Raw genomic sequence first — 15,484 nt, forward strand, 5'->3', positions numbered from 1 at the left:
AAAGTGAAACCACGTGCCCTGCGGCAGTCAGAGTCAGTGCTCGGGCTCTGGAAGCTGGGAGGTGTCTCTGCTTTGGCAGGGGTGGGGAGGGAGAAGGTGTCAGACTCCGGCTGTCCGGGCGTTGCACAGAAAGGGGAGGATTGGCTAGTCACTGCTTCCCCTTCTGCTGTCCTGTCTCTCAGGCAACGAGAGACTCTCCCCCCTTGAGTAACACTCGCTAGGAGGGTGGAGGTTGCAGCCCTGCCCGCCCTTGGCTCTGTACGAATCTAGCCTCCCCAGGCGTCCTCCCTTTTCCTGCCCCGCCCAGCCAGAGCTCGCTGCTGCGCGGCTGGGACTTAGCGAGCGGAGCTGGGCTCGGCTTTCGGTCCTGCTAGGAAGACTTCGCGCGAGACCCTGCTCCAGGGAAAGGACCGAACTTGTGTGCGAGGCCGAGTCGGTACAAAGGGGGGGCAAAACTTTCGGGAGGATGACAGCGGAGAACCAGGACGTGCTGCTGGAAGTGGAGGAGGAGGAGGAAGAAGAAGAGGATGGGGAGGTTGGTAAGTAAGAGTTTGATCACGGCTGGCTGGGAGCGAGATGAATAGCCGGCACCCTAGAAATAGAAGGGGGAGTCCTGGAGCTAAGTACAGACACGTGGAAGGGGTCGTGTTGGAGAGGGTGATAGTTCTGACCCCACACCGAGGAAGCGCCCCTTACTTGCGATTAATTTTAAGAGAGTGGTTTGGAGTCTCCTCCTGGGGAGGAGGAGGAGGAGGGGCGAGGATTGTACTGTGGGTGGGCTTCAATCGCACGTGGGGTTTTTTTGCTTTCACGTATTGAAACTCTCTGTTTGCCAGCCCTGCTGCATACCTGGGAAAGTTTCTCCCCCAGCGTGCTCTTTCAGCTCATGTTGAAAGCTAAACTCCTTGACGGCTCGTTTTTGCTCTGAACTGTGTGAAGAGCTGAGGCCAAAGAGATGCCTGAGGATGGAGCTGAGGTGCTTACATTTAGATGCCCACGTTTGAAAATGCTGGCCTGAGATTTTACTGGAATGAATGAAGCTGCCCGTGCAGTGAGTGTGTGAATGGGGGTGAGAGACAGAGTGATACCTGACTTACGAATGAAATGCAGTGTTTAGGTTTATGATCTACTTTTGTTCTGCAAGTTTCAAGTGCAAGGTCTGGGACTTCTCCAGATAATGGTGACACAGAAAACACAAATTTGTCAGCACAAGTGATGCATGTAGAAATGGGTTGTCTTCCACAGTTAGCCTGAAAATTATCTTTCCTCCTTTCATGTGAAAGACAATATTGAGCTATTTTAGTGTGCATAAATATATAGAAAACTTTATCCATAAACTCGCCTGTTTTTGAAGAGAAAAAGGAACTGTTTGATGGCACAGAGGAAGCACTTTGCAGTAACCATGAGGATGTAGCTAGGATCCCAGATCATAGACAGAGCCTGTTTTGGAGGAAGGTGGAGGTGAGATTGGCCCAGTACCTTTGGATAATGAAAATAATTCAGTTTCCACCACACACAAGATCCCCTGAAGCTGATCTGGCCCATGCTATTGGCATACCTGTCCTGAGAAAGCAGATTGCTCATTCGCCTTGCCAGGCCGAACAAGATGTGGGAGAGCAAGGATGGGGAAGAAGCAATGAACAAAACAGGGAGAAGACTGGCCCAACAGAGAATGATTTTTCATTGGAACATTTATACTACCGATAGTAAAATGACTGGAGAATGTTATGTCCGTTAGGATTATATACTAGTTTCTGTACCAACAGCAACTCGCCAGAGCTATTACTTCTGTATTTAATATTGGAGTGAATTCTGTCAACGTATCTCCCTTCCAGACTATAGACATAATGGACTAGATCTTCTGCTGGTGTAAACTGATGTGGTTCCATTCGTTTCCATGGTGATACATTGATTTACACCAGCTGAGGATCTGATCCTATGTTTTTGGATAATAGCAGCTATGGCATCCAGAAGCCTTTTGTTTCTACATAAATTGATAAAAAAACAAAATAAGCAAGAAATGCAGCCAGTTGACGTGTTATCTTTGTCAGTGGTACATGCCAGTGGAAGAGATTGGATATCAGATGTTGTCCTGGATTCATCAAAGGGAGAGTGAGTAGATTTCCATATGTTAAGTTTTAACAAATAAATAGGATTCCTGTTTACTAATATTCAAAAGCTAATGAGTAGTTCTAATGTCAATTACACAATGTTGATATTTTCAAAACACTGGGATTGAAATTCTGTATTTGTAGAAAACAGCAAAAATGAAGGCACGAGCACTATTTGATACTCATGATGTCACAGTTGTCTGTAAACGTTAACTCTTGTGAAGTGCCGCTAAAACTAAAGCACATCACTAGCTTCCTGGGGTTTATTATGTGTTCAGTACAAAACTGCACAGATTTTGGCCCTGATCCAAAGTTCATTGAAATCAGTGGGAAAATTCCCACTGATTTCAATGGACGTTGAATCAGGCCCTTAGGGAGTATTTGCATAATACTAAAGGGAAGAATGCAAAACTAGTTTTCCACTTGGAAAGTTTATAATCACTTCATGACTTTTCCTTTCCATCCTGTCCCTCAGAGAACAACTCAATTGTTTTCTGTTCAAGATTGTATATCAGCTCTGGATCTGGGCTGGGTTCAGCTCCCAAAGCCAGCTAGCATGGGTTATGTACTTGCAGGATACACCAGTTTGGAACAACAAGGATATTTTGGAAATTTAACTACAAAGTGGGCAGGGGTGATCTCCTAAATTGTTACACAGAGAAATTCCATCACAGAGTTCTGCTGAAACTCTTATTCAGCCTTGTGAAGTGCATGTTCTGTTAATACATGAATATTCAGGTAACATGTCTGAGGTTTTTTACAGTAACTGTAGAGCTACCTATGGAGAGGATGTTTACCATGAAATATAACTGCTAGTCAGAGAAGTTAGCAGTTCACATGTTTGCCTCCAGCCTTATCACGCAAGTGTGCACGTGCGTTTACCAAAAAAGTAGCACCTGCTCTATATTAGTATTAAACGGGCCTTCTCTTGAAATTTGTAGTCATGCAATACTCCCATTGAGTCAGTGGGAATTTTGGCTGAGTAAGGACTGCATGGTCTAGCCCTCTGGTTGGGCTTTTAGCAAGTTAGAAGGATATTTTTCCAGTGCATGGACATCTCTATATTTTAGAGGCAGGAGCTAAAATTCCCAAAACAATTTTTTCTCTAGAAACCACCTTAAATGATTTACTATGGACAGCTCTGAAAAATGTTGTGTTCTTTTGCTAGTGCCAGACCACATATTGCATCTAAATTGGTTTGTATATATGTGTGGGGATTTCCTAAATTCCTCAGTGTTCTCCCTAGAGGAATTAACGTTAAAGGCAATTTTCACAGATGGAAGAGCCATTCAGCACAGCGTCCTTGTCACTTGCATGGGATAGTTTGCTGCAGTCTCAGGCAGTTCGTTTTCTTCTTTTTGCTCTATTCTAGGTGTACTTGTGTGTGATGGGGAATAAATAGGTCTTCTTCATGACAGTGCCTTTTACTAGTCACTCATTAGCCCCTCTCTCTCCTCCCTACTGAGCTCTTTTCTGAATTTTAGTTTGGGTATTCTTTCTCTGCAGATATACTCAATTCACTGTTCAGCCTGTCTGCCTGTCTCAATCTCATCAACTCCCAAATCTGCCATAACAACCTTAGGCTCGTCCTAGCCAAAATTGATATCCAATCAATAAGGTAAGCATTATTGGCCAAAACGCCAACATCTCATCTCCTGCCAACTGAAATCAAACACTTGCCCCCTCTTCAAGAACCTAGGTGCATTATTTGAACCTGAACACTAGCCTCTCATCTATCTGGTCTTGAAAATGTGCTGCTGTAACCACTGAAACATCTTTTGCAGGATGCTACTTTGCATTGTTCATGTGATGTTAACTACAGGTGAACCAATCCGTATCTTTTTCTGCTCATGCCTGCCAGGTACTATACCTCTTCTTTTTAAAAAAAAGAAGATTTCATATTTGACCCTGTTGTTTGTCTTAAACTTTTCCTAGCTCTTAAGCCACTGTTTCTAGTTAGTTCTCCCTACCCCATCCTGAACAGTTCTTCCCATTCGTCCTTAATGGTGTTGCCTCTTAAGTTCATCACAAATCTTCAGCAGCTTCCGGCCCATTTTTGACTCCAGCACATTTCTCTCCTCGTCTTCAAGATCCCCTGTAGATCCTAACTTCTTATGTTTTGTTCAGCATCCAGCATAGTGGAGCTCCTCTCATAACTGACCATCGGGGTGCTACTGCAGTACAAATACAGAAGAATAATTATTGTGATTCCTCACCTCAGTACCTTTGCTTTTAATTCAGTGCACCCTCTGGGGAGAACAAATTATTTTCTCATACTACTCAGAGCTTCCCGTTTCCCACCCATTCTAATTCTTCTTCTCTTGCTATTCAAAATCTCACAATACTCTACGTAAGTAAGTAAATTTAGAGCACAATAAATTGTTTTCTAAATAGTTTACTTACACAAAATATTGTGTACACACTATGATGTTCTGTAATGCACTCCAATACTTGGGCCTGAATGATACTATAGAAAGATAAATCATATATATATCTGCCAAATTCTCCAATCAGCAAAGGGATATGTCAATTGTCAGGAGATTTCCTGACCTACCAAAATATAACTTACTTTCTGCTATAGTTTACTGCAAACCACACAGTTGTGGAAGATTTCAAATTGGTCTACTCTGTACTAGGTGCTGGTATTAGACTCAGTGACCTAATAATGCATCTGGTCTTTTAACAAAGTCAACATCATTTTCAATTTTATTTTCATACGGAGATATTTTCCCTCTGTGGTTTACATATGGGATATGAATCCCTACAGTACAAACCATTGTCTGTTCTGCGCCACTCCTGTCACTTCTGTTATTCTTCAGTTTGTTTCTCTGTTTAGTAATCTAACTAAAAATCAATTAAGGTACATCTCAGTCAGCCCTCATCTTGAAGCGCACTACAGGCTGAAAGTCTGTTGCAGAATAATTGGAGATGGATCAGCAGGGCAATTTGGTTTGCTGTTCAGCCAAAACATATTAGGCTGAGCATATGCATAGAAGGGGTTAATATGCAACTTGCTCTTCTCTGCTATTTACTGCTGTACTAGGCTCATGCTGGAATACTAAATGAAGCGACTGGCTGGCACAAAGAAATGACAACCACCAAAAAAAAAAAAATCAAATAGAAGAAAAATCCTTTTTTCACTGAAGCTACAGGAATTGCTTTCATATTTAATAATACTTTTTATACTGCAGCTTTGGTACTCTTTCAGTATTTGGGAGAGCAAGACTCTGGAGATAACGCAGGAACCATTCAGTATGACAATAGTTCTGTTGCTGTTTCCACAGGCAGTTTTTCTCCTAACTTTGTCAAAAGATTGAGAGAAACTTGTTGACGGGGACTTAATCTGAAAAACACAAATTCTTAGGTTAGTTTTAGATTTAATTTACATATTTTGCACGTATCTAGCATCTTTCATGTGAGAATCTCTCAGGTGGGTAAGTATTATCTCTGGTCTGCAGATGGGGAAACTAAGGAACAGAGAGATGAAGGGCCTCACCCAGTGCCACATAGTAAGTGGCAGAGGTAGATTTAGAACTCATGAGTTTCTGGTCCCCATTTCCATGTTCACTGCCTCTCTAGCATATGAAGACAGACAGAAGTTGGTTTCTTTTTTTTAATATATTTGTATGAAGTGGAATTTCTTGCACGTTCACAGACAAATATGGTGGGAATTCAGAAATTTTGGAGTGCAGTTTTTATTTATTATTGTACTAGCATAGCACCTAGGAGTCCTAGTCATCGACCAGGACCCCACTGTGCTAGGCGCTGTACAAACACAGAACAATGATCATCCCTGTAATACCCATCAAATTACAGACAATGATATGTCACCTCTTAACTATCTCTTGGAAAAATTCAATAGATCAAGTTTTTTTAGTTTTTCCCATTCTTAGAGAGATGTTCCAGACAGGGCCGGCTCCAGGCACCAGCTTAACAAGCAGGTGCTTGGGGCGGCCAAGGGAGAGGGGCGGCACCTGCAGCAATTTGGGGGCGGCAGGTCCGCTGATCGCGGCTTTTTTTTTTTTTTTCTTCCCAATTGCCCCGCCGCCAATCGCGGCTTTTTTTTTTTTTTTTTTTGCTTGGGGCGGCAGAAATGCTGGAGCCGGCCCTGGTTCCAGACCTCAAAATCATTCTTGTAGCTCTTTTCTGAACTTTCTCCTATTAGTTGACATCCTTTTAGAAGTACAGACACCAAAACTGAATACTGCATTCCAGTAATGGTCTTACTAATGCTGTATATGCTTAAAATAACATCTCCTTAAATATCCAAGAATAGCATTTGTTCTTTTAGCCGCTATGTCGCACTCCATGTCGGAGCTCATGGTCAGCTGGTTATCCACCATAACCCCCTACGTCCTGGCTCTCCAAAATATACTCCCTGATCTTGCAAGTGAAGTTACTTTATTGGGTCTGGTGTATACAGGGGAGTCGCATCTTACGCGGGGGTTAGGTTCTGAATTCAGCGCGTAAGGCGAAAATTGCATATAGTCAAACGCTCATTGAGTGGAATGGCGGGTGGAATCGCCTGTACTACAGGTACAGTATTTACATTGTTATTTTTCTCTTTTTTGTTTTTGTTTTGCCGAGCGCGTATAGTTAAAATCGCATAAGTTAAATGTGCCTATGATGCGACTCCACTGTATCACTTTGCATTCAGCAGTATTAAACTGCATGCTGTTCAAATGAGTCCAGTTTACCATGCAATCCAGATCACTCTTTAGAACTGATCTGTCATTTACCATTCAGCTAATTTGTGTTATTTGATAACTTTACCAGCAATTATTTTATGTTTTCTTATGTGCCTGTGATATTTATTAAATATGTATATCACAATGGCTTCCTTAAAGGAATCCATGAGGGGTTTTTTTAAGACAAAATTTCTCTCAGAATTTGCTGCTGAATATGCCAGAGGTAGTAGAGTTTTTTTCTGTCATTATTATTCACAAAAAAGTTTCCAGTTTCACTATTTGCCCCAAGCACCTAACTGGCTAAAACAGAACTGAAGTAAAATAACCAAGCTTTTCTCAGCTCTGATTCATAAAGAAAACTTACCATACATAATAGGCAGTTAAAGACAACCAGGTCTGTTGAATACAATATCATGTCTGAGATGAAAAGCTATACAACCATTGGCCAAATATTCCATAATGATTCAATTATGGAAATTAACATCAAAGAACTCATGCTGTGTATTAATACACTAGCATTGGCTATTTTGCAACTTAGGCATTATATCAAAACCCATGTAGAAAGTCCAGTTTTCAGAAGACCGTTAAGGATAAAATCCTTAACTCCAAAAAGGCCACCTCAAAGGACCTGATCTCCACATAGTATAATAGTGTTTCTATACCAGTGAGTCATGAACCAGAAGGGGTCACAAAAGGCAATCAAGGGAGTTGTGAGGTGTTGGAAATTTTAGTACAATCTGAAACAAAGAAAAACTCACTCCCTGCACCCCCTTGCCTCTGAAGGTCAAGTAGTCTCTGTCAACATCTTGCAAAAACATATACAAATTATACAGGCCTATCATTGATACTCTTTAGTATCTTTTATAGTAAATATAAGGGCTGTGAAAGTTTTTCACTTTGAATAAGGGGTCACCAACCTCAAAAGGTTAAGAAACACAGGTATAGCAAATTGATACTAAGATATCTAGAATATAAGACTACCTTTATAGAAAAATGGGGAAAGGATCTGAAATAAGAAATCACCCTGGAGTATTGTGTCCAGTTCTGGGCACCACATTTCAGGAAAGATGCAACAAAAATGATTAAAGGTCTAGAAAACATGAGCTATGAGGGAAGATTGAAAAAACTGAGTTTGTTTAGCCAGGAGAAGCGTAGTCTGAGAGGGGACATGATAACAGTTTTCAAGTACATAAAATGTTGATACAAGGAGAAGGGAGAAAAATTGTTCTTCTTAACCTCTGAGGCCAGGACAAGAAGCAATGGGCTTGGGTTGCAGCAAGGGTGGTTTAGATTGGACATTAGGAAAAACTTCCCAACTGTCAGGGTGGTTAAGCACGGGAATAAATTGCCTAGGGAGGTTGTGGAATCTCCATCATTGGAGATTTTTAAGAGCAGGTTAGACAAACACCTGTCAGGGTTGGTCTATAACACTTAGTCCTGCCATGAGTGCAGGACACTGGACAAGATGACCTCTCGAGGTCCCCTCGAGTCCTCAAATTCTATGATTGGGAAAATAGCTGGAGGAAGGACTCATCTAGTTGTGTAATCATTAAGAAAAATTATTATAAATACTTTATCAATGGTACCTTACTTCATATAAAATGCATTAAAAAGAGTCATTAATAGAGCTGGGCAAAATTTTACTATAACTGAGCCGCTGCCTCCTGAGTGCTCTCTTGTGCCCAAAGGTCACTCTGCAGCACCCTGCCTCTGTTTTCCCCCCTTCACAGCCCCTTTAGAACTGCATTAGGCTTCCACTCCTGCCTGGGGTTGGTTTAATAACAGTAACAGTTCAAAACAATCCTCAGGGTCCCAAAATAACCACAAAACAAGAACACTAGTGTTCATATATAGCTCTAGCATCTTATATCATAACCGGAGCTCTTCTTCTGCCCCACTCTGTTCTCTCAGCCAGCCTTCCCAGCTCTTCCTAGCTAGGGCTCTGCCTTCTGAGCCAAGCAGAGTCTCCCCCAGGAGCCTCCCACTCACTGGACTCCAAACTCTCCAGATGTCAGGGTCTTTCCTGTAGGAGCCTCTCATCTCCTGAACTTCCTCCTGCTTCTCTTTATAGGGAAATCACTTGATCTCTCCCAGTAGTGCCTCATTAGTAATCAGAGTTGGCTAGCCACAGACCCTCCAGCCTTTTAAGAGGCAAGCCACTCTGTTACATTGACAAATGGTTTTTCATCAGAAAATGCATTTTTCAGAGCCAGAAATTATTGGCCGAATTTGGATTGAATTTGTGTAATAGTTTTGGTTGGGAGGAGAGAGGGAGTTGAAACTAAATATTTCAACTTTTTGAATCAAACCAGCATTTTTATTTCAAATTTAGCCTATTTTAAAAAACCCACAAAGGGTGAAAAACAACCAAATCAAAAATTTTTTTTTTTGGTTGACTGGTTTTGATTTGGTTTGAATCAAACTGGATTTTCTTTTGGATTTTTTGGTTTCGTTCTTGAATCAAAAAACCTCATTATTTGCTCAGCTTTAGTCATAAGTGGATGTGGAAGAATGGGGACCTTCCTGAATTATGGTGGGAACGTCTTAAGGCAATAGTATTTTGGAGGAAAATAACAAATAGAACTTTCAAGACAACTGAAGTTAGCTTACCCACAGAATCCATAGCGGCTCTATTACTTTAGAGATTATTGACTTGAGGAAGGACCCATTGATAACGCAATTACGTGATGTGTGATAGCTTGTTTTGGAAAAGGACAGATCCCCCGTCAGTGGCATGGAGAAATAAAGTACGGGAAACCCATTATATGGAAAAATGACAGCCTTATATCAGGATCAAGTAGATTTTATAACATGTGGTGACCATTTTTGGACTTGGAACAGAATATATACACAGATAAGAGGTTGACCAAACACCAATGGATCTTTTAAAAGTAACAGATACAGGTTTTGAATAAGGTTTGTTAATACATGCATGGAAAGGTCAGATATGTTAATGACAAAATAAAAAGCTTTTTTTTTTTTTTTTAAAGGACACCATTCTTGTTAAAGTACATCTTACCATATCCTTTAAACCACTTCATCCTAGCATTTCTTGGCACCCAGGCCTTGTAGTTTCATAGAAGATGATGTCTTGGATGCTGTGGATTCAAATGGTCTGGTTTGCAACTAGAGATGTGCCAAACCCCAGAGGGTAACTAACCCCAACCCTGAGGTTTCTCATACCACATTTAAAAAACAAGAGCTAACTATTGAGCTGTGCATAAGAGCATTTGCCAATAGCAAATGTAACTGGCCTTGCACTGATTTCCCATTTTTCCTTTTTGCACAGACAGCTGAAAGAATTTTCTTTGGTTGTTTGGATTTGGCAGTGTGAGATGACTTATTCTGTATTCAACCGGGGGGGGGGGGGGGGGGGGGAAGAGAGAGAGAGAGAGAGAGAGAGAAGCACCATTAGACAAATCTTGCCTGGCAGGAGCAGGTCAGGAAAAGGGTTGTCCAGTCCACTGTGAAATAGTTAAGTGTATGCTAGAGAAACTAAGCATGCTGTACTTGATATAAGAAAAAACATTTTCTAAACAGTGTAGAAGACATTAAGACTATAAAGACTCTGCAGGTGTGTATTTTAACAAGACATGAATTTAATAGCATGTAAACAGAAATAGGAAGCACAGAGGGTTTGTGTTTGTTGTTTTTGTGTTGGGAGTGCAAGAGTCAGAAGAGAAGAATTGTGGGAGGCTCAATGCAATTGTTGAGCTTTGTAGCCTAAAGTAATGAAAAACAGAACTTCATTTTCTGTGCTGTAGTCATTGCTTCAGTATGTGTCTTTGGCATCATCCTTTGTAACAACTATGAAGTGTTGGTCTATAGTATAGATGTACTATTAAACAGATTCTTGACCCACAAGCATTTAATGGACCTAAAATGAGAAACAGTTCCTATGGTAATGTCCCTGAGATCACTTGTACCTACAATCATATTCTGCCAGGTTTGCTATCCAAATTCAGCACTCAGCAGTGTAGAATTGAAAGAACTTGCCCACACAGAATGGTCTGTGTGACAATCAGTGTGCTGATCTGTTGATAGAACTAACATATAAACATATGAGGTCACTCTTGAGGTTTTGCATTAGAGTGCAAGTTTGATGGAGCTGAGGTTCGTGTTGCTTTTGGGCGTCTGTTGGAAATGGAAATGGCACACTGGAGTGTTTTATTGACAGTGTTGTAAGCCATATGAAGGCGGAAAGGAGTCTGTTCTCCAGCTTCTTATGGTTGTGCTTTTAAAGATTTGTGTGGGTGGGTTGTGTCCTCCTGCAAACATAAAAGTCACTATATATAGTTTTTGTCTGTCAGTTCATATAAGGGCTTGTCTAAACAGCGGGGTAATGTACCCTGCTGGTGGTGATTTCTAAAGCACACTGACATGTTGCGCATTAATTGGTTCGTGTAGACCGTGCTGATGCGCACTAAAGGTTCCCTAGTGCACTTTAACGTAATGCTGTTTCAAACAGTACTATGTTAAAGTGTGCTAGTGAACCTTTAGTGTGCACCGGCAGGGTCTATACAGATCCATTAATGTGCAATGTTATGGGTGTGTTAGAAATCACATCCTTGTAGTGTGCACTGCTTCTCCGTGTAGACAAGCCCTAGGTAAAACAAAAATTTGCCTGTAGAATCCTTCATTGGGTTCACCCTTTGTGCTTTAACCCAAGCATCTCTCATTTCCATGTGATTCTGCTTTACTCCAGGATAGGTATATTGGCATTTTCTTGGAGAATTATATGAACAACTGAAATACATTTCTGCTTGCTAAGATAGTATAGCTGTGCTTTCTTTCAGTGCTGAGCACTGCACATCTGGAGGAGAGAACAATGTGCCTCCCTGCTCCCTTGTGACGTTCAGGAGTGAAATCTTGGCCTCACTCAAGTCAATTACAAAACTCCCATTAACATCAGTAACGCCAGGATTTCATTCCAGGGCTCACGGATCGGTCCCTACTCCGCAGAATCCAAAGTAATAGCAGAAATGGTGCTGTAGAGGAAGCTGCCCTCCTCCCTATTCTGTAGATGGAGTACCGCCCACATGTGGATCAGGAACTATGATTGTACCCCTTGTCTGTACCTACGGCAATACTATGTCCAGCTATGTTTCTCCTTTATAATGCTGTCACTTCTAAACCTTATTGATATAAATGTCCTACTGTATTTGCTCCACTACAGTCCTTGTGCAGTAATGAAACTATTAAAGTGCATAATACTATTTAATCAGAAGGGGGTCATGAAAAGGCCAGAGGCTAGTTGTTTTGTCTGCGGCAGTAGATATATTAGTTAAATTTGCATGTCATGTTTGTACAGGGATAAAATTCAAACCAGTTAAACTGGCCTTTTATCAGGAAAATCTAGGAAGACTAAATGGTTTAGAGAGACAAGCTTATGCTGTGTGTTCATATATTTAGTTATTACACATCCAGATTGGGAAATTAACAAAAATTAATTAAAGCGTAAATTTACAACTTTAAACAGTGTAGTTACAAGTGTGCTGAAGCATAAACGTTCTTTAATTGATTTCATGCCTCATGTGGTTGAAATTGTGGCTCACTTTCAAAATATTGTAAGAAGGCTGAATAAGAACAACCCCCTCATTTAGCATTTACATTAAATACTTTCCATCTAAACCATTAGTTACTATTCTTTTTTTGAAATAACTGAAAAGCCAAGGTTTGTAGTGACTGCCACCAGTTGTGGTGTATGTTTTTCTTTTAGTTTCTGTTCCTTTCAATTTCATGTGGAGTGATTTTTTCTCCCCCTGCCAGTTAATCTGGTCAATCAAGTTCTTCAGGATTTTTTTAAATGTGGTTCACCATGGGACATTAAATATTTACATAATACAGCACTTAATTCAGAACAAACTCCCACTCTGCCATTCTCTTTGCATTAAAAAACTGCAGGCATCCCTTTTCTACACAAGCACTAGTTGAAAAGAGCCCTTGCAGATGATGGATAATAGTGGGCTAAATGTATGACAATTTGGGTGTTCGGTGTTATTTCTATTCTGTGGAGTGAATGAAAGGACCCAAGTTATAGATGAACATTAAGTGTCAAATTCAGAGGACTTTGCTCAGTTTCTTCTCAGCCCTTTCGCATGGAGAGCTCACTGGTGAGCTGGACAGGGCTCGAGGGGAGCTCCTGTTAACAGAGCCAGCCTTTGGGCCCTGTAAACAAGACTCTTGGTGCTTGTCACCACTGCTGCCAGCAGAAGCCACAGGACAATCCCTCATCCACTACTGCTGCAGGGAATGGCTGCCAAGTAAAGGAGCCATCTAGAGGAGCCTTCAGGAGGTGCTAAGGAGGAGGAAGCAGGATTGTTAAATGGCACTGGCCTCTCCTGGTTTGATGGCAAGGGGACTGGCGGTTTGGGCAGGGAGAGGATATGGGGTTGTTGTATTTGAGAGGAGAGAAGAAAGATGGAACGGATGGATTTTTTTGTGGAAGAGTAGAGTATTTTACCCAGGAAATGTCACATTCATCATGGATTGAGGTGGAAATTTTGAATGAGCCCCTTGTTAAAGTTTTGGCAGTACAGCACTGGGAAACCACTTGTTAGAATGTGTATGAATAAAAATAGAGTAAGGCTCTCAGGATTTGGCCCAGTGATCTACCACTTTTGCTCTCAAATACAAGCTGGGGAGTATTGTTGACGTCAGTGTAAGCCCTGCATTTGAACTAGAGGGTAGAGCTCTGGGCTTAGGTAATGCAAAGAAGCCACAGTATGAGGCAGGATCTAGATTGAAGAGTTTGGTGAGATGGGAAGAGTTGAAAATATGCAGGGAGGCTGAAGTGGGGGCTTCAGTAGAAAGATATGATGGATGGACAAAGATCCAGATTCAGAAGTCAGTTAAAAAAAAATCAGTTTTTTTTCCCAACCTACTAACACACTTCACTGCCGCTCACACCCCTCGTTCATGTACTCCTAAGCAAATGGGTGTTTTCTTGTTCCCAAGAGTGTTGATGGAACTCAAAAGTATTGCAAATGCCAATGTGAATAAAGAGCAGCAGCAGAAGTGCTGTCACAGCTCTCTTTAGAAGGCACAAATAATTACACATAGTGAATGAATTCATAAAAGTGGCAACTTGCTCATGGGTAATTCATGGGCCAAGAATGACTCTTCCCGCTTATAACAGTTACATCATCTAGTCAGGGAACAGAAATAATACCACGTGACTTAGGGGATACCGCAGTGTGCATAGTGAATCCAAGTACTTCTAGTGAGCCAGTTACAATCATGTTTGTAATACAAAGTAAAAATCACTTGTTATGTCTGTGGATAATTCAACAGAAAGAGGACCATAGTCATAGCACAAATTATTTGCAAGAAATATGAATTGCTCTAGGTTTACTTGTGGAGATAGGGATAATGACATTTAACCAAACAAGATCAAGACAATTAGAGTGCTGTAATATTGCTAGAGTTTTATTAGTTTATTAACATTATATGACTAAAATTATGATCTGTTTCTGTGTCTTTCTCTGTGTCTTTTTAAGTGGAATAATTGGCAGAATTCTTAAAGGTGTGAATGTAAAAGAATCAGGTCAAAGAATAAAGTCTAACTGAGGGTCTGACTCCACAAATGTTACTCATGTGAGTAGTCCCATTGACATCAAAAAGAATTGGACTGCTCTTGTGAGTAAGGGCTACTTGTTACCAGGTTTGCAGAACCAGTCCCTTAAAGAAGATATTCTCTTCATTAAGTCTTTCATTTCAATACTGTACTATAATATTCTATGTACTTTACTAAGAGACAGTTAATCTGAATAAAATCCCTGTCACTGGACCCCCTAAAAGAACTCTAGTCTGTAAAAAGATAAATAAGAAGCCGCACACATGGGCCTTTTGGTACATAAAAAGAGGGGCTGCACTTAAAAAAAAAAAAAAAAAAAAATTCCTCCGTTTGGAAAGACTTAAAGATGTAATATGTTGTTTGTTTTACTCTTATTTAAAATATGACCTGATGGAGGAGTCACAGCTTAACTTTTTTTAAACAATTCCTTAATGCTACTAACGGGATAAGGGAAATGTGTTTCAGGGATAGTGTGGCCTAGTCAAACAGAACATCAGAGGTTTTCTTACTCTTACTGGGTTTTGAGAAAAGAGCAAGTTATTCACTCAAGTACAAAGTTTTAAGTAAAAAAAGCTGGCTACAAGGCATACGTTAGCTGGTGGGGGGAAAAACCGAGAAGAATCTCTTAAAAATTGCAAAAACCAGGAAAATATTGTCTAATTAGAGAAAAAAAAATGTGCAGTTTTCTTATTAACCTTGGGACCAAATTTGCAAACATTTTTACACACACACACACACACACACACCCGTAAAGGGACTGACATTCATAAGATTTCGCAGGATCAAACCATGAACCCTAAATATGCAATGTGCATAAAAGGTGAACGAGAAATATTTTCAAGCAAATATTTCAAGAAACTCAGTACAGAATTCAAATATCTGCCTCCCTCGAGACAAGATAATTTAAGAAAGATGGGTATAATTTTATAAATATATTTCAAACTACAATTTTCTAATTAGATATCTCATAGGCATCAAAGTCTAACCAAATAGTCATTTGCAATTACAATTTGGCTGATCATTTCAGTTCTCATTAAAATCTAGTTTCACAGCTGCCTGGAGATTTGGCATTGGTGACGCACACTTAGACACGGGTTCAAGAATAGCTT

The 15,484-nt window shown here is 40.6% G+C and overlaps 1 protein-coding gene across 1 annotated transcript in view; it reads left to right on the forward strand.

The window, feature by feature from the left end:
- Positions 1–389: 389 nt before the first annotated feature.
- Positions 390–15,484, forward strand: part of ANO6 (anoctamin 6) — a 126,149-nt gene continuing 111,054 nt past the window's right edge. Inside the window, exon 1 of the mRNA XM_065404068.1 lies at positions 390–539. Within this exon, the coding sequence (XP_065260140.1) occupies positions 467–539 (73 nt within the window). The 5' untranslated portion in view covers positions 390–466. The remainder of the gene's footprint in view (positions 540–15,484) is intronic.

Source organism: Emys orbicularis, chromosome 1 (genome assembly GCF_028017835.1).
Source record: "Emys orbicularis isolate rEmyOrb1 chromosome 1, rEmyOrb1.hap1, whole genome shotgun sequence".
NCBI classification, from domain to species: Eukaryota; Metazoa; Chordata; order Testudines; family Emydidae; genus Emys; species Emys orbicularis.